The 23,984-nt window shown below is 37.6% G+C and overlaps 1 protein-coding gene across 8 annotated transcripts in view; it reads right to left on the bottom strand.

Moving 5' to 3' along the window:
* Nucleotides 1–321: 321 nt before the first annotated feature.
* ABCC9 (ATP binding cassette subfamily C member 9) overlaps nucleotides 322–23,984 on the bottom strand; it is a 153,296-nt gene continuing 129,633 nt past the window's right edge. For 6 of the 8 annotated variants that reach the window (XM_073788973.1, XM_073788974.1, XM_073788970.1 and 3 more), the window contains 9 exons: nucleotides 18,504–18,605; nucleotides 17,801–17,921; nucleotides 16,410–16,540; nucleotides 15,583–15,661; nucleotides 13,578–13,686; nucleotides 12,112–12,215; nucleotides 9,739–9,872; nucleotides 7,650–7,712; nucleotides 322–2,989 (listed from right to left, as the gene is read on the bottom strand). In XM_073788973.1, the coding sequence (XP_073645074.1) occupies nucleotides 2,852–2,989; nucleotides 7,650–7,712; nucleotides 9,739–9,872; nucleotides 12,112–12,215; nucleotides 13,578–13,686; nucleotides 15,583–15,661; nucleotides 16,410–16,540; nucleotides 17,801–17,921; nucleotides 18,504–18,605 (981 nt within the window). In that variant the 3' untranslated portion in view covers nucleotides 322–2,851. The remainder of the gene's footprint in view (nucleotides 2,990–7,649; nucleotides 7,713–9,738; nucleotides 9,873–12,111; nucleotides 12,216–13,577; nucleotides 13,687–15,582; nucleotides 15,662–16,409; nucleotides 16,541–17,800; nucleotides 17,922–18,503; nucleotides 18,606–23,984) is intronic. The other 2 variants (XM_073788975.1, XM_073788976.1) reach the window with 2 other exon arrangements.

Here is a 23,984-nt window from a genome sequence, read left to right as displayed (position 1 = left end):
TCCAAAGAATGTAGTACAAAATGTCATAAAAGATATATTGGAAGGCAATCATAAGAACTGATCAATAAACCTTGGGGAAAAGTCCAGACATCCAGCTATTTCATTAGAGACGTAACAAAACTTACTGATATAGTTGTTCCACTTGATGGAAACTTCCCTAGAGCCTACATATAAAGCTAATAAAGTGCATGACTGTGGCAGATGTGAAACAAAATTGTCAAAGCACGATCAGGTACTGTCTTGTCCACTTGTGTTAATTTACATCTATTGATCAGTCGTGATTGATCCCCAATGGTATTATAAGTGAAAGAATAATCATCCTTCTTAATTAAGCAAACAAAAAGAGTAATTTATTATATAATACCAAAGCAATATATTTTCACAGTAAACACAACACAGAAAGTGAAGAGTTATAGGCACATGGTGAAATTAATCAGTGGATCAATCAACGATACTTATTAGGGCCTGCTGTGGTCCAGGCACTTGTATTTTATGGCAAGGGTACAAAGACAAACAAGACTTGGTCCCAGACCTCAAGTATCAGTTACTTAGGACGGTCTTCTCTTCTCTAGTCTAGAGCGAAGTTGACTTTTATATTGATTGTGGGGAGTAGCATAAAAGTAGAGGATGCACAATCCTTTAAGAGAAGTATTTTTTCTCTCTCAACAATATCAAGAATCTATTTTCACATAAAGATTTATGTATTTACTGCTTTTAACAAATATTAAGGAATTAAAATTGGTAAAATCGATTTGGTTAATTAAGTGTAACATTTGTGAATGTGAAATTTGATTAGGTAGAGGCTGGTCTTCTTCTATATATATGTACTTATTTAGTAAAATATTATTTCAGGATGAGTCATTTCTATATTCAATAGATCATACATATAACACAATAAATGATGAAACAATTTAAAAAATCATCCTTGACTTTTCAATTTAGTTTTGTAAACAAACACTCAAGTGACTAAAAGTTATAAGGAAACCAGTGACCACTTGGGTGTAAAAATGGTAAACGTGACTTTCTGTTTAGTGTTATTAGATATGCTTCTACTGACGTTGCCTGGATAGCAGTAGAATTTACAAATATTGTGAGGGATTACGTCAGTGGATAAATCCCAGTTTCTCTGTGAGATTGAGGTATAACTTGGTAACAAGCATCATGTAAATTCAGCCTTACAAAGTATCTGAATGCCAGAAATACTTAGAGGAGATTGGCGGAATGTTTAGAAAATATTTTCAAGATCAAATCAATAGTTACTGATTCTGTTCTGTTTAGCTTTTAGGAAACAATAAGAGGATTTTTCTCCCAATGAAGTTTTATATATACAACAAAAGGTGACAATTTGAGCTAAATAACATAGAACATTTTTGTCCATCCTCGTGAAACTTATTTTAGGTAAACATCAGGCAAGCATGAATACACAATACAATAAATTGAACACAGAACTATAGGGACGGAGCATATATTCTCTTTTTTCGTCAATCATAATTCTTCACAATCTTACAATGCCCATGGATCCTCACATGAAAATCAATGATATGTATACAAACAGGTACAGAATTGCAGTAGAAAGCTTTGGCTGCTAGCATGACAGTGAAGGTAACTTTTGATATTTTTTGAATCTATTAATTTACATTTAAGCAAGCATAATACTAATACGTCATACATTTTAATGCACTGTGAACATGCACATTAAAATTAGAATAACATTTTTGATACACTTTTCACATGTACATTAAAATTAGAGCAGGAGCAAATGTATACATGTGTGACACCATTGGGCATAAATGTCTAAAAGAAGTACACTCTTCCACCTAGAAACAGATACTTGTTTTACATATATATGTACACCTACAGATGTCTATGTATGTATGTATGTATGTATGTATACATATATCCTGTGAAAATAAGGCCACTTGCCTGTGCTCCCTAATCTTGAATAATGTGGAATTTTAGGGCTTGAGGATCATAATCACATCTAATGATTAAATAAACCATAAAAAGCTGTAGCTGACCTGCCACTGAAAGGTTGAGCCTAATTACTCTTTGAACTTCAGTATGGAAAGGGCACAATATGCCTGATATTTTAAGAACTCTCCTCTTACTAGACAGGGAAAAATGGAACCTTGGGTATAATTTGTCAAATTTTCAAACTCTTTTCATGATCTTTCTAGTGCAGGTTTTGGCTTTACAGCATTATTATAAATGTGATGATTTCTCGGTGACAGGAAACAATTTAGATGAAAAAAAGAGACTGCTAAAAGAAGCATCAGGATTACTAATGTTAATGAAATGGAAAATATTCTCAGACCCCAGATAATGAATTTGAGTGTTTCACTTTCTAACTGAGTAGAAAAGCTGTCTACCTCTTATTTTCTTCCAATAACATCTGGAGACACCAACAAAAAGGAAAATATATTCTTATAAATCAGAGTACAATAATACTGAACACTCATTATAACTTCTATGCCTGAGAGATATTTACCAGACTTAAACATAGCAGTTGATTTACCACTTAAAGTACATGTTTTAATACAACCTGTTATTCTTAAAGGTGATGTGGCTGAATCTTTAGAAAAAAGCATCAGTAATAAACATATTAAGCAGTAATAGCTTGGAAAGCAAAACAAAACAAAAAACCAGGAAGAATAAATGTCAACATAGAAAACACAATGTTCACTGGTAAAGTGATATCGTTACTAACTACAAAATTCCACAACGTAACAAGTAAGCTTCACAAAAGCATATAAAAGTTTAAGATGCCACTTTCCAAAGGCCAAGCTGATGATCCTTTAAGTATGTTATGACAGCATTATTTTAAATACACGTATGGTTTTAAGACATTCCTTCACATGTCTGCGCGAACAAAAGAAGCAAATACTCCATCTTCCTGGGCCAAGAGGCTTTCTGGAGTGTCATATTCTAAAATATTTCCTCGCTTCATCACAATAACTAGGTCTGCCGTCAGAATAGTGTGAACCCGATGCTGTGAGTGAAAAAAGAATAAACGTATTCGTTATAAATTTCAGGACACCAGCCAAAGCAAGGGAAAATGCATATTTCACTGATGATTCAAGGACATTTCTTTATCTTGGGAAGCCAGGAGGTGCAAGAAGCGCAGCCCCTCTTTTTCTTTCTTATTTAAAGTATGATTGATTTACATACTTTTAAACACCAGCCAGTATGGTCTTATATAGGCTGTATTAAATTGGGTGTAGCTAATATAGTAGTTTCATCATTTTCATGGAAACGTGAGTAGGCTAACAAGTGTTTGTTAAGTAATTAAATAAGAAGAGTCATCGTGAACCAGTTGGGTTATAGTTTAATCTACACTAAAATTATCTCTTGAGTAGAGTCAATAATTCCGTGGGCTGACACACAATTTGAAGAACTCTGGAAGGTGGTTCAATTCTAGTAAGACCATGAGGGGAAGTCCATTCTGGCATGCAGTGTTAAAATGAATTATCCAGGACTTTAGGTAGGCATGCTGTCTCTCTGCCTTTAGACATCACTGCCACTCATTCATTCTCTCTTCCCACATGGTACCATCTGGAGAGAAGCTTTGGTGTTAGTAATTCATCATTATAAAAGCTACCACCTACTGAGCATATATCATACATTAGGTACTCCACACAAATACTTGTTAATCATCAGAACATTCCTCGAATGTGGGTGTTATCTCTCTCCACTTTATAGGCGAGAACGCTGGGGTTCATAGAGGTAAAGCAAAAGCGTATCACACAGATAATAAGTAGCGGAACCAGCAACCACACCAGACTTATTAACTTCAAAGTGTGAGCTATTTCCACCATTTTGTTGGGAGGATCTGGTACTTAGAGGATTGTTCACCTGTCATTCTTAGCATCATGGTTAAGAATGCAGGCTCTGGGGCTTCCCTGGTGGCGCAGTGGTTGAGAGTCCGCCTGCCGATGCAGGGGACACGGGTTCGTGCCCCGGTCCGGGAAGATCCCACATGCTGCGGAGCGGTTGGGCCCGTGAGCCATGGCCGCTGAGCCTGCGCGTCCGGAGCCTGTGCTCCGCAACGGGAGAAGCCACAACAGCGAGAGGCCCACGTACCGCAAAAAAAAAAAAAAAAAAAAAAAAAAAAAAAGAATGAAGGCTCTGAAGTTACAATGGACTCATGTTTTGGTTGTGCAACCTCGAGCAACAAACAACTTTTGTATGCTTCACGTTTCACATCAGTGAAATGGTGGTCGTCATAGTACCTGCCTTGGAGAACGGTGGTGAGGATCAAATGAGATAATCCATGTAGAAAAAAATTCAGGACTTTGTCTGATACATATGAGCAAATAATAAATGTCAGCTGCTATAATTTTTTTATCGTTAGGATTTACAAGGGAAAAGTCTTTGCCGTGGACCTTTTCACTACTCTTGCTAAGATAAGTGCTGTCCCACGGAAATATAATGTGAGTCACAAATGTGAGGCACGTGTAATTTTAAATCTCTTAGGAGCCACATTTTACAAGCACAAATAAGCAGGTGGAATTTATTTTAGTAATGTATTTTACCAATATACCCCAAATGTTATTTCAACATGTAACCAATATAAAAATTATTAATGAGATCTTTTACTTTCTTTTATTAGTATCAAGTCTTTGAAATCCAGGATGTATTTCACACTTACAACACCTCTCAATAGGACCAGCCACATTTCAAGTGCTCGGAGCCACATGTGGCCAGGGCCCATCATATTGGACCTGGACTGAACAGGTCAAAACATCAGTATGAAGATGGGACTGCCGAACCTAGACATATCATTTCTCTAGCTGGTACACAGTCTTCCAAAGCGTCTTCTCCTAACAATCCAAAGTCCAGCCTAACGCCATCCCCAGAAGCAAAGGCTTATCACTTGCCCTGAGCCATGCAGATGGGGTAGTCTCAATGCTCACGCTTTCAGAAAAGCGAGCAATCCTGGCTGGCACTCACAACTAGAGGGGAAAAGCAACATGAATATGGAATGTGATAAAGATGACAGCTTAGAACATTCACCACTATTTTCAACATCCATAGACAAACCTACATCATTCACTAAATACAGGTAATGAATGGTATACATTTAGGAATTATCACACTTTGAAGGATAATGTTTACCTATCTTTGAGAATGGACCAGAGCCACTTGCATTCCCATGCATTTAGAAAAAAAATAAACATAATGAGCTATTTAATAGCTGCTATGCATTCCCTTCAAAAAAATTAGTTCTTCAATAACCATATCATAGATATTAAAAAAAAACCTGGCTTCTAAATCCATAAACAGAATATTATAAACATTGCCTTGATATTCTAAAATAATGTTTACTTTTAAAAATATTGAAACACTTGGCCTATAGAAATAAATATATCAAGTGTTTATTCTATTACTCCAAAGTATTTTTCACTTGACGAAGTACGGTATCAATTGTCATAGCAATGATGAAATTTTCAAAATGCTCCAGAGAAATTAATTTCATCAAGAGCGAAGAATAGATCACCTTCCTTAAAAAAATGCCATGCACTATTTTGGGGTATGAGCGCTGCTTTTTCGAAGCCTGAGAAAGTTATCTTAAAAGTTATTCCACAATTTTCAGCGGCAGTTACCAAAAGTAACAGAACAGCTTTTATCAGGGAAGGAAAAATAGTTACTCTTAACAGAGCTGAGGGTTGCTGTACAAGGGGTCTACCACAAATTGGTGGAGTTCTCCTTCCTATAAGCCTGGTAAAAAGAGTTGATCCCACAGTAATCTCTTCTCCTCTACAGCTTTCTGTGTGTCCAGGGGAGAGAACTCTAGGTATTCTGGTGGCCACCTCCACACTGGTGGTCTTGAAAGGAAGAATGGGTAAAAGATAGTCAAGTACACAGAAAAGTAACAGTGAATGTAGGAGAACAGAAATCAGGTAAGAGAACATATTTTTTTGATGAAAAAATACAAATTATGCTCAAGTATCTTTCAGGTGTTGACTAAATGGGAGCACCCAACAATACCATGCTTCATGCAGAGTAAAGAAAACTAGTTCTTTGAGTAAACAAAGGTCTGTTTTTCCCCTTTTAACCTGCCTTTTTCAGGGGAGCAGGAAGGTCTTCCTCCCCATCTCTTCAGTGAGAAAATTCTGGGAAATATTATAGAAACATTTTTCAAGTTAGCCAATTCTCTCACCCATTAAGTCATTCACACTTTAGTGTGAATGAGTTAATCAAGCGACTCCAGGGCAGAAAGAATCACAGAGTTCACTGGGAAAGTGAGAGAAAGTGGATTTCTTTTTACTTAGGCCCAGTTTACAGAAGGTGGGCCCTGATGGGGAATCATTTCCAGCCACCCTGAAAAAGCTGCACTTCAAAGGGTACCCTTTCTCCCATGCATCATTCACAAAACTGGAAGCGCAAGCAAGCACTCCATACATAACTCCTATGACTCAACTGTTAAACTTAAGTAATTATTAAGTTAAACGATGCATTCTTCAGGACAGGTAAGGAGCATCACGTGTACGGTACTTTAAGGACGCTTACAGAACATCCTCAAGGAAGAGCGAAAGTGTTCCTTAAGATAGAGGTAAATCTGGGTCCAGGTTTCCCGACTCTCTCTCTCGTGCACGTGTACATTTGAAAACATTCAAGTGCCTCATTTGTACTGAGCACGGTGGCACCCCGGTTGAACTGATTTGTATAATAATACCCTGTAGTTGGTTCCCTCAACACCTCCCTCCCCTCTAATCTCTGCCTTCGCTGGGCCTTACTGGGGGGAGGTTGCTAAGATAACTACCAGAGAATGGACTACTTGGCAGAGTAGCTCAGGATGTCTACTTGTTGGTCATCACCAAAGTGGTAAAGAGGCCATTCTTGACAGCGAGCAAGTTGGGAACAGTATCACACTCCACTAATATACCCTCAGATAAGACTAAAACAATGCCTGCATCCAAGATTGAAGAGACACGGTGCTGGAGAGAAAAGAAAAAGGGAAAGAAGAGAAAAGAATCAGCAAGAGGGAAAAATGTCTTAAGCAGTTCATTTAAAAAGTAGTTCTGTTAAATGTAAGCCTAAATGTCAATAAGAATCCATCCATCTGCAAAGAGGAAGAGACAAAACCATGGCCTCTTTGAAGTAAGCTATAATGGGCATTACAAAGATTTAAGCATTTTTTTCAATTTGATTATCTTCTCTTGAGGACGAAGGCCCTGGCAAGGCAGAACAGCTGTCTCATTGTCTCTTTGCAAACAGCTAAGTAAATAGGAACATAGAAGTTAAGTGCAAATAGTAGCAGACTAGGGAGTCAAACCAATGAATTTTGCTTCTGAAACTGATCATCAGACAATTCGATTATTAAAAGAAAGAATAATCCCATATGAACTGCCATCTGTATCTGGTGAAAAAGTACAGGCCACGACCTGCTGGAATCCCGAGACTGAGAATGTTCTTTCATTGTAACCTGGCAGAGGAAGGTAGGGCAGACGGCTTGGAAAAAAACAGTGTAAAGGCTTTCAAACCATAGCTGTTCTTTTTTTGTTGTTGTTTCTTTTTTTTGTACAGATACAGAAATATTAGCAGAGAAATACATGATTCAGCATATTTTAATTGCTCAAAAATAAAGAATATTGAATCTTGGAAGAAAAACCAAAGAGCAGTAAATCAACTCTGTCGCCCATACTTACAGCTATTGTAACAACGGTGCGGTCTGCAAAAGCTGTCATTACCACTTTCTGCAAAATGTTTTCCTGCCAAAAAATAAATAGAGTCTGAATTTTCTCTGGACTACTTTCTCTTGCCATAATATTGATATTGCGTCCCTAAGAACAAGGCTTCAACATGCCCAATCTCTTCCGAGAACTCTCACTGCTAAGTCTTCTGCAGAAGGCCTAACAGGGAGCAGTGCCCAGCAGCAAGCTCTGGCTGGCTTCTGTAGTGTCTTCAAAATGCAAATAAAACTCAGCTTATCAACTAGGAATGACTGATAGATTTATTGCCAGGAAACTGAATAAGGAAAATGAAACCAAATGGGTGTGGAAATGCTCACTTGAGTTATGCCATAAAAAGGATGTATTCAAAACTAATAAAACCCTAAAATAGTGTTAAGTTTTGTGTCAGAAAAGGAAAAAATAAAGTACATGCTAAAAATTTGGATTTTGACCCATAAAAGTACATTCCAGGCAGGAACTATTTTTACTCCCACCACAAACCATTGTTATCATTATATTTTAAAAGCTGTCCTGGGTAAGAATTCTACCTCTATCCTAGAAAAAATGCTCGATTACCTAAGTCTTAAAGTGAAGGAGCTATTTCTTCCAATCACATGGTTTATTACCAATTAATTCATTCTTATTCTCCCTCTTTCTCTCTCTCTCATCTTTACTGAGGCAGTACTATCCTTACAATAAGCCACAATATTGTAAGAACTTAGTAATTAATACTAATTTTGATGTAGTTATGTTTACTTAGTGAAATGGCTTCATTAGAAACTACTTCATTGCTTTAAATTATCTTAACTCGGAGAAGGATATATAAACTTTGAATAGGTACTTTAACTGATTAGTCTTACTTAATACAAGTAAATGATGTCAAATTAGCACCTCCATATATATGGCTCTTAATAATCTTGAAGCTGTTTCACCTTTTTGGGTAGTTTTATTCAATCTAAAGTGTACAGTAAGAAAAGAAATAAGATTTTTATTTTTGTCCTTTCTGATACCAAACTTTTAATATCAAGTTAACTTTTATAAGAACAACATTAATTGATAGCAGTTCAATGTGATATTTTCCCCACTCAATCACAGCCTTCCAGACAGATCCTTCTTGGACATATTTGACACTTTTTTTAAATTTAATTTTTCTTTTATATTGGAGTATAGTTGATTTATAATGTTGTGTTAGTTTCAGGTGTACAGCTAAGTGATTCAGTTATACATATACATATATCCATTCTTTTTCAGATTCTTTTCCCATATAGGTTATTACAGAATATTGAATAGAGTTTCCTGTGCTCTACAGTAGGTCCTTGTTGATTATCTATTTTATATACAGTAGTGTGTATATGTTAATCCCAAACTCCTAATTTATCCCTCCCCCTATTTGACACTTTTAAATGATTTCTTTCAAAAGGCAAAGTTTCTGCCTCGTTACCATGAATACATTGAGAAGGCCATTATTAATTCTAGCCAGCATTAATTATAATGACTCCATCTTCAAATTGCATTAGAAAATGATTGGTTTCGATTATCAATAGATTCTATTAAATAGAGATTTGCATACTTCATCTTAGAACTTCCACGACACAACACTTGAATACTTGAATACAGTACAGTACTCTCATCAACTGAGCCCTGGAATTTTACTGTTTTGAGGATTTATCAAAAAGTGATGGTACTGAAAGGAATAGATATATGTGTATGTATAACTGAGTCACTTTAATGTACACTTGAAACTAACACACACTGTAAATCAACTATTATTCAATTAAAAAGAGGTAGAATGGAAAAATAAAGTAAAATAAAATAAAACTAGAAAAAAAGTGATGACAAATTTATATGATGTTTATTGGCAATAGGAGGTCCTTTAAAAGAAGAGTCAAGTCTCCTTTAGTGAAATTCTGTTGTGCTGTATCATTGGTTGATCAAGGAGGTGGCTGAGAAGATACTCAAAACAATAGTACTGAGCATTCAGAATCCAATCAGGAAAAATAAATTGTAATTTTCACATGCATTTCTTCATCTCATCAATTTAAAGAAGCTTAGATAATGCACTCACTGTGGCCATGTCGATGGAAGCTGTCGCTTCGTCCATGATGAGAATACTGCTCTTGCGGACAAAGGCCCTGGCAAGGCAGAACAGCTGTCTCTGTCCAACGCTAAAATTCTCCCCACCTTCAGTGACAACTGCATCTAAATCAAAAAAAGAAGCAAGGACTTCATTAAAGAAATGATACGAACGTTTTCCTTGGGCAAAGTAGTGGAAAACACATTATGTCCTACAAGAACATGCTGCATATCACTTTGTACTGGTGCAAGGATTTCACATTGGAAAAGCAAAGAGGAACTTTAACTGGGGAAAATTAAGATGATCCTGGGTCACCCTGTGTTTGAAAACAGGTGGTAAATTCCCTCCTTATAGTAGGATATAAAATACTGTTAAACATTTTAAAGACTGGAAGACCTTGGAGATTATTTAATTATTTAATATAATTATCCAAGGCCCAGGGAGATGATGTGGCTTGCCCAAGATCACCTAGTTAACTGGTAGTAGAGCTTGATAAGAAACAGAATATTCTCAACTCCAATACCTGTTCTCCTTCCATTATATCATCCCCCTGGCCTTTAAGCTCCTAGTGGGTAAGGACTGGGTTTGTTTTTGTTTATCAATGTAACCCCAGTACTTACCACTTGGTATCTGACATAGTAGCTGAATGAAACTTTATTGCATGGATAAATGAGTTATGTCCTCATTATACTTTCTTTTTTTTTTGGTTTCAACCACATTTTATAAAGTACTACTGTGAGTTTAGCTTAAGTTCTATTTCCAAAATAATCTATATTATTAGGATTCAAACACCTTTTAGTAGGGCTCTGAGAGGAAATTTCTATTGATTATTGCCTCACTGTATCAAATTCTTATAATTTCTCACGCCTGGAGGCTATGCATCTATTCTCCAAATTTTAATGTATATAATAAATAAAAAGGAAGCAGGACATGATGAATGTTCTTCACTAGAGTTGGCATGAACCAGATCATTATCAAACCACTGATGTAATCTTTATTAAGACAATGAGCATAAACGGTATTCAATTACATAGTGTAAATGCAATTCCCTGTTGCTTACACTGTACCATACCCCCAAATACTATGCCCATGATTCAAAACAGGTACATGCAGGTCTCATGTTAGTGAAGAGAACTATAAAGATGTAATTGTCTGCCTTTCCAATTATTAACGGGGGGAGGGCAGAGTCTCTAAATACCAAGGAAAAAAGGTCTGTAAGCATTATCGCAAGTAGACTTTTCAATTTTTCAAGTACATTTGCTGGGCTTTCCAGAGCAGACATCAAAAATTATTATGGGAAAGTTCACCCAGACCTCTGCAATTACTTCCACGGTGACACAGGCAAAGTCAGTAAAACTATCCTTAAAGACACGCTGCCCCAATTTCGTTTGTGGGATGCCTTTTCCTCGGGACTAAATTATCATCATAAAAGGTATTGTTTTTGAGTCTCCTTTCCCAAATAAACTAACAAACAAACATCATTTTATTTTGTGGGTTAATTAAAAAAAAAAAACAAACTAGATGCCAAACAACACAATCAATTTGGCAACTACACATTATGTACTAAAATTAGAATCCCAACCAACCACTACCTTTCCAACGCTTTCTTAAATGTGTTCGGGTTTTAAGGAAACAGAAGTCCAAAACTACAGACGTTCGCTTTTATGAATAAAGACTATATCATGAACTCTCTCTTGTTTCATTAATCATGTTGTTCTTTCGTTATTCACATTGCTCTTTTGTTTTTATCATCGGTTATTTGCCAGAAATTATACTACATCTGGGACTGAATTTAACTCAGGGATCGTTTGAGTACATGTTTCATATCTTACACAAGTACCCAAACTGATCCTGCAGCTAGGTAATAGAAAATAATGTCTTCCAAAAAATTATGTTATGTAAGTAAAAGGAATATGCCCTCCTGGCAGCAAAGAAAATGGCTGCTACTGTGGAGAAAATACCTGCTTCTAAATGGTACCAAGTACTCTTTGGACCTAACAGCCTTTTCAGTCCGCTTATCTACCTACTGAGGGTTAGGCATTCATGTAAATCATGTGAGCAGAATGACCACAAGGAAACATTCTAATTAAACTGATCTATATCCATCAATGGTGGAAAGATTAAAGAGATAAATGTATTAATTGGAATATTTTGGCCTGCTCGCCTAGAACAGAAGGTTATAAGGTTTCATCCTCTTGCACCCCCTGCAAAAACACTAGATTTTGAAGTTGTCCTAATGACCTTTAGAGATTATTTTAAACATAAGGAGATTTAACACTAGAATTATGTGAGTCCAGCAAAAAATGTAGATATGTAGAATTCATTGCATATGTAAAAAATAAATGTATCATTTAGAAAATATACCTAGACCTCCTGGTAGGGATTTGACCATATTCTTCAACTGAGCAATTTCTAGAGCTTCCCAAAGTCTGTCATCCGTGCATTTGCACTCCGGATCTAAGTTAAATCTGTAGGAAAAAAAATCAGTTAATTAGTGGATAAATTTTAAAAATGATTTTTAATGTACATTTGCTTACTGCTGTTCTTTCCTTAAAATGTAAATCCTATTTGTTTTGGTTACTGCTGTATGCCCAGGATCTACAACAGTGCTTAGGATAGAACAGGCATTCAATTCATGCTTGATGGGTGAATGAATGACCTGAATGTTATGGGCAATGGTTTTCGATGATATCATTAGTAAGTTTAAATCCATGATAAGATTTGATACAATTCATTAAATTGGATACATCTACTTTCATATTATGTATAATATAACTTGAAGAGTGTCTAGCAAAGTATTCCTACAGAACTGACATTAAATACATAAATCTATATGGGAACGTGCAATGCTATTTCAGATGAGCTATGCTGCACCAACCACAATAACAATATTCATAATAAATATAATCAGAGATATAGATTTACTATAATATTGCTAAATAATCTGATACGCCCAGAACTTTTAATTAAAGTAATTTTACAATTGAATATGGAGCAATCTTACATACATCTTCTCTTCAAGACAAGGAATATTTAGTAGAAGGTGGCAAATACTTTGCAGTTAAGTAGATAGAGGAGGGGAGCAAGAGAGAACAGAGGGTGGGTGGAATGAGAGCGCTGATCTGGTGGATGATGACACAGTGGGCCTTGCAGCTGGACACACTTTATTTGCAATGGCAGTGCTACCACTTACTAAGTATATGAACTTGGCCAAGCTACAGCTTCTCTGAGGTTCAAAATCCTCATCTGTAAAATGGGGGCAATAATGTGAACACTAGAGCAGTGCTCTGAGGACTTGATGAGATGATATATCAATATTTAAAGGACCTAGCAAAGAGTAGTACCTCCATTCTTTTTTTTTTTTTCATGAGAAACCGCAAACCAGGCATGGAGAAGGCTGCAGCAGCTTCTTCAGAGCAATTTCGGCAGAAGGAGAAGTTGTGGGTGATGGGAGGGACTCAAGGTATTAACCAAACTCAGTATCTGCTGAGGCCAGACCAGACACACAGAGATAGGCAGGGTGTCTGTAGGGTGGACACCTCAGAAATGTCTGCCAGGAATCACTGTCCCCAAGTACAGAGGAAAAAGGGACGTTTGTAGGGTCGGATAGAAGAGATGAACTTCTGGCGGCACAAAGGATGGGCTTCTATAGGTTGATTTAGCCACTCTAGGTGCCCCAATCCAAACTGTGGGACAGAACATTTGACCTCATCATCTTGGTGACAAACTTTCACACCTACCTGAAAAGCAATTCTGAGTAAAACCCTCCTGTGAGCCGAAGGGTAAGTCCTGAGGCACATGGGTTTCTGATGAATGAATACGTCACCTACCGAATAGAACCGCTGAATAGTATTGGATCCTGCAGAATGATTGAAAGTCTAGAACGCAGTGTGTGCAGCGGCAGTTTTGAAATGTCTATCCCATCAATGACAATCTTTCCTGTTAAAGAAAAACAAAAATGGCGGCATGTAGTCAAATCACGAGTAAAGTAATATCTGTTTACAGATTGGAAGTACTTTCCTAGTTCAGAACTGAAATTCAGAAGAGGAAGCTTTCCATTTAAGTATTAAAAACATCATGATATGTCTCTACGAAAAATATACGTTTCGGTGATATCTGCTCTTATGTATTTTCTCCTAAAGGGATTTCCACTTTTTATGCAGTTTATGTGGTTCATACAAACCAAAAGTACTTTTTTCCCTCAGTGGTCCTCTTCCTTCCAATATTCCTTTATCCTATTCTTGGCTTTATCTTCCTTCACAGGACATTCTATATACATTTACTGATCTTTTTTATTGTCTCTCTCCCCCAACTAGAATACAAGATCGTTGAAGATGGGCATTTCTGTCTGTCTTATTCACTCGTTTATTGATTGAACAGTACAGTGCATTACAAGTAAGAAAGTAAATTCTATGACATAGGTATCACATTTTAGTGAATTTTTCCACACTGTACATAGACTTGCACAATCTTGACGTCCTTGCCTTTCCCTGATAGATTTATTTTATCATATCGCTTTGTGCAAAGACAATATTGCTCTATGAGATGAGAATGCCCAGAGAAGAATGGCAACTGGAGTCCCTTTTCCAGCTGGATTTAGACCCAAAAGCAGGCAAGATGTTAGCTTAAACTTTCTTTCAAGAATAATATATTATCTATTAAAATCTCAGTCACCTATAACGGTATTAAAAACAGTCATCATAGTCCTCATGGGGCCTGAAATGATGTTTCTGGACTCATGAGAATATGGCTAATCTAATATGTTTCATCACAACCACAGTTTTTTAATGAAAAGTTTCAATCAATTGTCTTTGGATCATGTAATTGGCTTATAATGCAAATCCCACAGAAAATCCTTAAAGTATCTGTGTCTTATTACCAGCCATGGAAAGAGCAAGCTGCTCACCTAGAGGCAGATACTTACCCCGTCACTGAATCTAAACCCCAAAGAACCTGCAATGACCACAGTTCAACTCTGTTGTTCATAAACTGACCTCTTTATCTCACAGAGCTGTTGTGTAGATTAAATTAAATAATATAAACTGTCAAAGGCGATAAAAATGTGAGGTACTATCACCATTATCACAATCATTACAGATAATAATAGTTAAGTACTTCCTGAGCTGATGGATCTCCTTTCATTCAAGATGGCATATGTGTGGGCCTATCTATAGGCCACTTGACAGACTAAATAATGACATATTTTTTCTAAAGCAAAGATTAGATGACTTCCATGTTCAATATTATTAATAATTTTGTGGATGAATAATTATTTTTGTATATTGTCAACGTGTGCTTGGCACTTTACAGCAATGGTTGCCTCCTAACAAAATGCTCAACATCATTAAACCATGTTATTAAGAAGATGATGGTAAGAGTCATGCACGAAAATTAAAATGCAGATTACTTATCTTCTTTTTATTCCTTTGATGGAAATATATATATATATATATATATATATATATATATATATTTAGTTTGCAGGAAGCGAGACAGTCTTTTCCTCTCTTCCTTCCTCTTGAAATGCCACCTCTATCTGTTGCTATTCAAAATGGATGGCCTTGTTTTCATTTTACCAATTGAATAGAATGGTCTAATAATAATATCTAGAGCTGAGTTTAGGACTAATAATTTTATTTCCCCAATTCTATGTTTTTTCTTTACTCCTAGACTGCTTATCTGGGATACCTGTCTCAAATCATGGGTTTCAGGACACACAGTACTTATAAATATTTACTTTTTACTTCTGCAGGATTAGGTAAGTCGATGTTGCATTTTTTTTTTTTTAAGGAAGAGCATCACACAGCTAATGAAAAAGTTTAGTTAGTAACTCACCATCAAATATATCAACCATTCTGAAGAAAGCCAGAGATAACGATGACTTTCCACTGCCAGTGCGACCACATATGCCCACCTAAGAAATCAACTGTCACTCAGAGAGAAGAGGACTCAGACAAAAGATAGAAAATAGGCAGAAGTATTTTTACCTTACGTAAGACACCATGATGAAACTGCAACTCTATGTAAACAGTTACATTAAAATAATCATTTTCTTCTCAGATCTCCCTTAGGAATTATCATTATTAAGCTAAAAACATGGGGTCTTCAACAAATCTTCAATGATTCCACTCTAACTCTTTTGATTTCTATGTGGGTGTGTTGTTTTACCTTTGTGGCTTCATGTTTGCATCTAGTATACTGTTGACCTAGCAAACAAGTGTTCCACTTTATCTTAGAAGTGATGATTTTATAACAAAATGTAAAATGAGTTCATTTTTCTGCATACTTGCTCTTTTTACAATAACTAAAATAAATCATTTTGGGACTAGAGCTAGTACAAACACAAACGTTCTCAAGGGGATATCTGGAATGGTCATGAGCCAAAAGCTAGAAATTTTGAAAAACATGCCTATTGTTCACATTCTTGATCTTCATGGGAGACGAATGAATCGCAATACAACTTAGAGAATGTGTATTTTATCTGGATCCACTCTCTCCCTTTTCTCTTTTGTGCAAATGGTCTGACCTATAAAGTGTAGGGAATATAATGGGAGCCCAGTGAGGCTGTGGTTGGCTGGGATGTCTAAAGAGCTCAGGTGGTAATGGAGTGGTTCCATCTGAGGGTTTGTATGAAATAAATCAAATGGCAGTGAATTCCATACCTTTTGCCCAGGTTTGATGTAAGCCTTGACGTGTTTAAGAACAGGCTTCAGATTATTTTCATATCTGACACACAGATCATGAATCTTGATCTCCCCTTCCTGAGGCCAGTGTTCTGGAACTTGAGAAGGATCTGGGGGGTGGAGATGGGGTAAGGGAAGAGAGAAAGAGACAGAGACAGAGACAGAGAGAGAGAGGTAGAAAGAAACACACACATACTTATATACATTTATACATACACACATAATTTTTTTCTAAATTGAAAGTAGTACTGAACCAAGTTCTGAGTTTTTTAAATTAAAATTTCATTTAGAGTAAAAGCCTCTTGATTAAGAACTTTAAAAATAGCTTTTGTGTGTCTGTTTTGGAGCATTAATGGGCATCCTATCTCCCAGCATTCCATCACTCAATTCTATTCGTAGTGGTTCATCTGTGAATGGATTCATTTGTTCACTCAGTTGGTCATCAAATATTTGAATGCTTCAAATGTGAAAGGTGTTGTGCAGGATGCTGGGAATATGGAGATGGAAGACATGCCTCAAGGTGCTCATTGTGCCCGAGGGACGCATGCAAGTGAGTTAGACCCTACAGGACTGCATGGAGAGTCACGTGATGGAGGCCAATCCGAGGTGTTCTGGGAGCAGAGATGGTGGTAACCCAAGAGTTCCAGGAGGGTTTCAAGTGGAGACGGTGCCTGAGATGAATCTTAAAGGATAAGAGGTAGGGAAAGTTGTTTCAAATTTATAGAGGGAGAAGAACAAAGATATAAAGAAAGCATAGCATGTTGGTATGGCCCGAGTAAAAGGTGTATAGGTGGGATGATGAGAAATGAGAGTAGGAAGGTGGGTAAGGGTTGACTAACAAAGGGTCTAGCAGACTGAGCTAAGTTACCTGGAGTTTGTCCTTGAAGACCTCGAGAGCTATTGAAGGATTTAGGCAAAAGAATGCATTTGAAGCATGAGATTTACATTTAAGGAAGATTAGTCTGTCCTCAGTATTGAATTTTCTGCCAGTTTTATTCTAGCAAGGCTAAGAATCTCAGTTAGAATTTAAAATCCAAGTTTCTTGCCATCTAAGTTAATACGGTCTGGAGAAAGAGAATAGAATAGTTCATAATTTAGGTTGGTAATTAATAAAGTCCATATATATCATTCTCTTTAAGTATTACTAAATAATATCAATTTGGACTCTCGTTGTATCCAAGACTTTTCAGGCCTAAATAATCACATCTTTTTCAGGTTCAGGTGTACCTTTATCAAGCAAAGTCAAGATGAGAGGGGATTCTCTGGCCATTGAAGTGGAAAACAAAAGCAAAAATGACAGTGTGCCTGACACACAACTAATCTTTTTTTAAAAATAACTAAGTGAAATAAAATGATATTCAGAACAATACCGATGGTGCCTTCATAGTTCTCAGACTCCATAGTTAAGAAACTGTTCACTTTCTTCACTGCCCCCATCTGGACCTCCACATCGGCCAAGTTCCTCACAACCCAATTCAAATAATTGGTTATCTGTGTCAGGTGACAAAAACAATGAACACATATAAAATGAAGTCATAATTTTTGTAAGCACTGGATATTAGGGGATAGGATGACTTGGACAGTTCATATAGGTACAATTCATAAATGCTGCAGGATATCAGAGACCAGAGAGGATGTCATGGGATAAAGTTGGCAAAGAAAGTGTCTGCTCTTCTTCAAGGGTCCTCAAATGTCACTGTTCTGTGAACTGTCCTGACTTCCCTGCACAGTGGATAGTTGTATCTCTGTTTCCATTTACCTCATTTATAGTCATATTCAAGTTAGTGTCCCTAAATGTGTGGTGAGCAACTCAGGACAAGAATTCCAAACAGCCTTGGGAGAACTCTGACCAGAGGGTTTGAGGACTTTCTAAAAATTGGCTCGCAATATCAGAAATGAATCCATGCCATCCTAAAATGCTGGGTTTGGGCCCAAATCTACTATTATTTGCAGGCTGTCATCTCGTTATGAACTTCTAACTCCTCTCTACCATCCACGAATAAGAGTTGATAATAACCACATACAGAAAGTACCTCCAGCACTGCGCAAAAAGAGACTTTCATCCATACGTACCGTAAGTGCATACAGAAGACCTAAGCCCACCAATCCAGAATTGGAAGACCCACTAATGGATGCAATTGATGCAGTGAGAACAATGCAAGCTCCCAGATAATCCTAAAAAGGAGTGAGAAAAAAATATTAAAAGATTCTCCCCAAGTTCTTAAACCAAAGATCTCAATCAACCCAGGTGATCACTAAGAGAATAAACGCTACTCCTTGTGTATCCTGTTACGTTTCGGAAGAATGTTACAGAAGGTATAACAACTCACACTATTAGGACGGGAAGGGAAACGATGCAAGGTTCTGATTATATTCATGCAGATATGCTTTCAGAGACGTTAAACACCTGGTCAGAAATTAAGCTGCAATTTCTGGCACGACCAGGATCAGACACAGGGTTTTCTTTCTTTCTTTCTTTTTCTTATCTACTGCGTTGTGTTGCCAGACAAGCAATTATTTTTGAACTTAACTTTCTACCTTAAATTTCATATGTGCTTATACCAGGGTTGAGATTAGCTCTCTTGTATGCTAAGTCAAGGCCTTTGCAGAAGTTTGCCTCTAGTTAGCTTATTGGGATTTGTATCCGAACTACTGTCGACTATCTGGTCTCAGAGTCTGGGATATTAAATCTATAGATTTCATGGAAATAGGAATAAGTGTAATTTTTCTTCCTAAATTAGAAATATGGCATGTCTTAGAGTATCTGAATTGTCTATGACCCAATGATAAACTCTTCTGAGAAATTTAAAAAATTCATTAAGGCCAGCCTTAAACTCAAAGGAGAGCTAAGGGACATCTGTCCATTTTCCAACACACTCTTTCTTCCCCATTTCCCAGGCACTATTCTTAGGCACTATTCCGTCTTATCTTCTGAAAAAGAAATCTTTAAAACTTGTCATGCTGATGTGTCACACATGCCAGAAGCAGAGAGAAGTTCAGGCAGGAACACTTTCTAGAATTATCTCAAGTCTCAACTCACTGGTGATAACCATCTCTAGAAAGATAACCTCTGCTACCTCAAAAAAATAACTAGTAACTAGGTGATAAGACCATAATGACAGTAATAGAGTGTTTAACATGCTGAAGTCAGGAATGCAGTTTCTCAGGGCTTCTCAACCCTGAGAAGCCACTGGTCAACGCTTCTCAACCACTGGCGCAGTGGTTGAGAATCCACCTGCCAAGGCAGGGGACATGGGTTTGAGCCCTGGTCCGGGAAGATCTCACATGCTGCTGAGCAACTAAGCCCATGCGCCACAGCTGCTGAGCCTGCGCTCTAGAGCCCATGAGCCACAACTACTGACCCCGTGAGCCACAACTACTGAGCTCGTGTGCCACAGCTACTGAAGTCCGCGTGCCTAGAGCCCGTGCTCTGCAACGGGAGAAGCCACCGCATTGAGAAGCCCGCGCACGGCAACGAAGAGTAGACCCACTCGACGCAAGAGAGCCAGTGCGCAGCAACTAAGACCCAATGCAGCCAAAAATAAATAAATAAAACAAAACTATAAAACTTCATATATATATGCATATAAGAATGCAGTTTCTCAAATCAGCTAGCATGTGCACATCCTTGCCTCTTTTTAAATAGCACCAAAGATCAAATTGTTGGGGAGCAATCAATGATCCCAGCCTTGGAATCAGAGATCTGGGTTCAAATGATGCTTTTGTCAATTACCAGCTAGTAAGCTTAGATGAGTCATTTAAACCCCTTTGAGACTCAGTTTCTTCTTCGGAAAATAGAAATGATACCTAATTTACAGGGATTTTGAAAGGAATAGAAAAGATTAAATATCAGTTAGATTTACCCCCCTCCATGTAACAGGATGTATTTTTCTCCCCCTGGATGATTTTCAAAGGTTTGAAGCAAGCTTAAAAGTTTGCGTGCATCATAAACATCAAAGGTTAAAACAGGCACTAAAATTTAATTCTGTAATGACTCCCATTATCTTTACAAAAAATAAAGAAAGAAATCATGAGAGTTAATCCCTTGAGGGAGTAAATTCCACAGAGGTAGTAAATACTCCTTTGATAGCTTCTTCCGAGGTATCCATTTGTTAACAACTTGTCACATCCCAATCAGACACTTCTTCCTTTTCCCCCTTTATTTGAAGCAACAACTACATGAATGCAGAATCTAACCAGCCTGGGCTGCTCTTTTATATTTTATGAATGCCAACGTGTTCCCAAAATACTTGCAAAATATTTACAGCAATATGAATTTTTCCTTCCCACTCTCTTGTGAAAGGTAATACTTTTAATGTTATGTTATAAATTTGTTATTTCCATATTATCTTTTCTAAAAAGACTCATAAAGCGCTTGTGTGATAAGTTTCAGAAAGTAAGTTAGCACCAGGAGATATTTCCAGCGAGATGCTCCCAGCTTGATATAAAGAAATATGCCAGTCGGCGTCTGAGAAATTTCTGTGGGCAACATACATTTTAAGGGTTTGAAGCAGGGTATGTTTTTACTAATTTCTGTTCTCCGCTTCCTCTCAGCTGACCTCATTGGAAAGAGCCTCATTCATTCATCCATCTATCCATTCATTCATTCATATATTCTTTTAAAAGTATATATAACTTCCCTGTTTAGAACTATCAATGCCTTCCTATTGCACTTATAATAAATTCAGACTCTGATGAATTACAAAGCCTTATATGATGTAAAGTCTGGAGTCTAGACCCTGCCTCCTCTGACCTTATTTGAAATTCCCTTCCTGCTCCTTCACCCTGCTGCAACTATGTTGGTCTTCCTGTCCTTGGTGAGATAAGCTGGGACCCGGGACCTAGGACCTTTACTGCAGTGCTTGCACCTGAACCAATGAATCCCCCAAGCTAGAGAGTACAAAGAAACTACAAGGGACTAAAAATAACTGCACGCATGCGCAGCTTGGGTGATTATAATAAGATACAAAAAGGCCACAAACCAACTGCCATGTCTGAGGTGCCGGGAGCAAAAGCAGGATACTGCGCATGACCCCTGCGCACAGCACCACCAAGTGGGTGGGCAGACCACGTAAGCCACGCCTTCTCCCCAGCCCACTGATCCTCCCTCACCCTCATCCCATTTAAGGAATCGGCTTGTCACTTCCTTGGGAAGTGAGCAAGCGCACCTGTTACTTATTTTCACTCCCTTGTGCTGCAGCAGGAGTCCCAGTAAAACCTTGCCTAAATTTCTCCTCTGGCTTCTTATCAATTTCTTTTTTTTTTTTTTTTTGTGGTACGCGGTCCTCTCACTGTTGTGGCCTCTCCCGTTGCGGAGCACAGGCTCCAGACGCGGAGGCTCAGCGGCCATGGCTCACGGGCCCAGCCTCTCCGCGGCATGCGGGATCTTCCCGGACCGGGGCACGAACCCGCGTCCCCTGCATCGGCAGGCGGACTCTCAACCACTGCGCCACCAGGGAAGCCCTCAATTTCTATTAATTAAAGATTCCAAGGACCTGGGTCAGTAACATTGGAAACATACTTTGTTTCTGCCACTGACTCTGCCTGAAATGTTTCCCAGAGGTCTCAGACACCAGGCTACTGCTCGTCATTTAGGAGTCAATTCTTAAATACACCTCTTTGGAGAGACCTTCCCTTCCTGATCCCACCCCCAGCCCTGGAGCTGTTCTCTAGCGCATTGTCTTGCTTTGTTTTCCTCCTCACACTTCGTGCTATCTGAAATGATCTTATTTGCTTATTTGTTCTCATGTTCATAGTCCATTTACTCTCACTAGACTCTAAGTCCGTGAAAAGAGAGTCTGTCTAAATTTTCCAGCAACAGGAATACAGTAATGCTAAGTACACTGTAAAGGCCCAATGATTCCTTATGGAATTCATGACTGGATACATTGACGCCCTTCATAAAACATTCACTGAGTTCTTCTATGAGCCAAATATCTTCTAAATCCAGGCTTCTGACGTTTTTTTCTAAAGGACTCCTATGAGCCATTTAAGTCTCCACCAATCCCTTTTCCAGACTTAAGAGTTGAACATGTACAAATATTACAAGGATGCATATTTGACAAAGTGGGAAGCCCAGCACAAAGTTTTATGATTTTTTATCCCCTGCTTAGAACTGTGATATGACTATCTTAGAAAGCTGTGCTACGTGTGTTAGGAGTTCTTTGCCTTTCTAAAGTGAAAAGCACTCTTAAGTCAAGAACTTCATCATTCAGTTCCCAATAATTATTAATTGTTTTGCTATTTCCATTGTACAGGAAAAACTTATAAAATGCTGTGTTCTGTGTTACAAAGAGCAATCTGACTAGGGCTGGAATAGAAACGCTGCAACTGACATACCGAAACAAGAGATTAATCAGAGTCTCAATAAATGGAAATTAGACGTAGGCCTAATATAAATATTATAAAGGAAATGGAAAACATTACCCACTCAATCTCTCTTCCTCCCACCTCATTCCCTGTTCATTTATTATGGATCTTTATATTCTATATTGGGCCCTGGATTCCACCATTGTATAGAACTCAATGTTAGATTGAATCAGATAATACTTTAAACTATTTTCTATTGAATTGAAATGGTAATTCTGATAATAGGTGGGTTAGCCTCATCCTGGCAATGAAACCAGCAAAAGAAGTGAAAACAAATGAAGAGAGAAAAGGGAGGGAAGAGATCGATAAGTTAAAGCCAGTATATATTTTCCGTGTCTCTCTCATTGAGCTAATGTTTTCAAAACTACTTGTAAGGTTTTCAGTATGATCATTAGACATTATTTTAATTCTTAGTCCAGTAGATAAAATATGCCAACATTTATATGTAAAGATAATGTAAAGAGATGTTTTTGACACCTCAGCAAAAAGGCATAGCTTTTTTTTTTTAATTCATAGGAGCTTTTATTCATAAGAGGTCAATAAGTATTCCACATACCCTCTACTCTCTCTTCTGGTTGTGTAACCTTAAATAGCCACTTGTGTAACATGTATTTAATGATACAAATCTCATAGGGCTTTAACAGCATAGGGCTAAGAGAAGGCTCTGTGGGAGGAAGAGCTTTGTGCAACATAAACGTGCCAGGCAGCCTCCCCAAACCCTATTCCTATCCCTGGAATGTACATGACCTAACGATTGTTACACCTTGTTCTGCTACATTTATATTATATTGACAGACTTTTGGGGCCACTTTTCCTCTCTGTAAATAAGATACAATATGAAAAAGCTAGAAGTTATAAAAGTCACCTGCTTTATTCCTCTCTCTCTTTTTTTTTTTAGTTAATAATAAAATAATAACTAACATTTATTGGCCATTTGTCACATGGCAGGCAGTGTGCCAACAGCTTTCCCTGCCTTGTCTCATTTTTTTTTCTTATTTTTTCTTTTGTTTTGTAACATCTTTATTGGAGTACAATTGCTTTACAATGGTGTGCGAGTTTCTGCTGTATAACAAAGTGAATCAGCTATACATATACATATATCTCCATATCTCCTCCCTCTTGCGTCTCCCTCCCACCCTCCCTATCCCACCCCCCTAGGTGGTCACAAAGCTCCAAGCTGATCTC

Source organism: Tursiops truncatus, chromosome 11 (genome assembly GCF_011762595.2).
Source record: "Tursiops truncatus isolate mTurTru1 chromosome 11, mTurTru1.mat.Y, whole genome shotgun sequence".
Taxonomy (NCBI): domain Eukaryota; kingdom Metazoa; phylum Chordata; class Mammalia; order Artiodactyla; family Delphinidae; genus Tursiops; species Tursiops truncatus.
The sequence above is the reverse complement of the archived record's forward strand: the minus strand, read 5'-3'. Positions and strand labels throughout refer to the sequence as shown.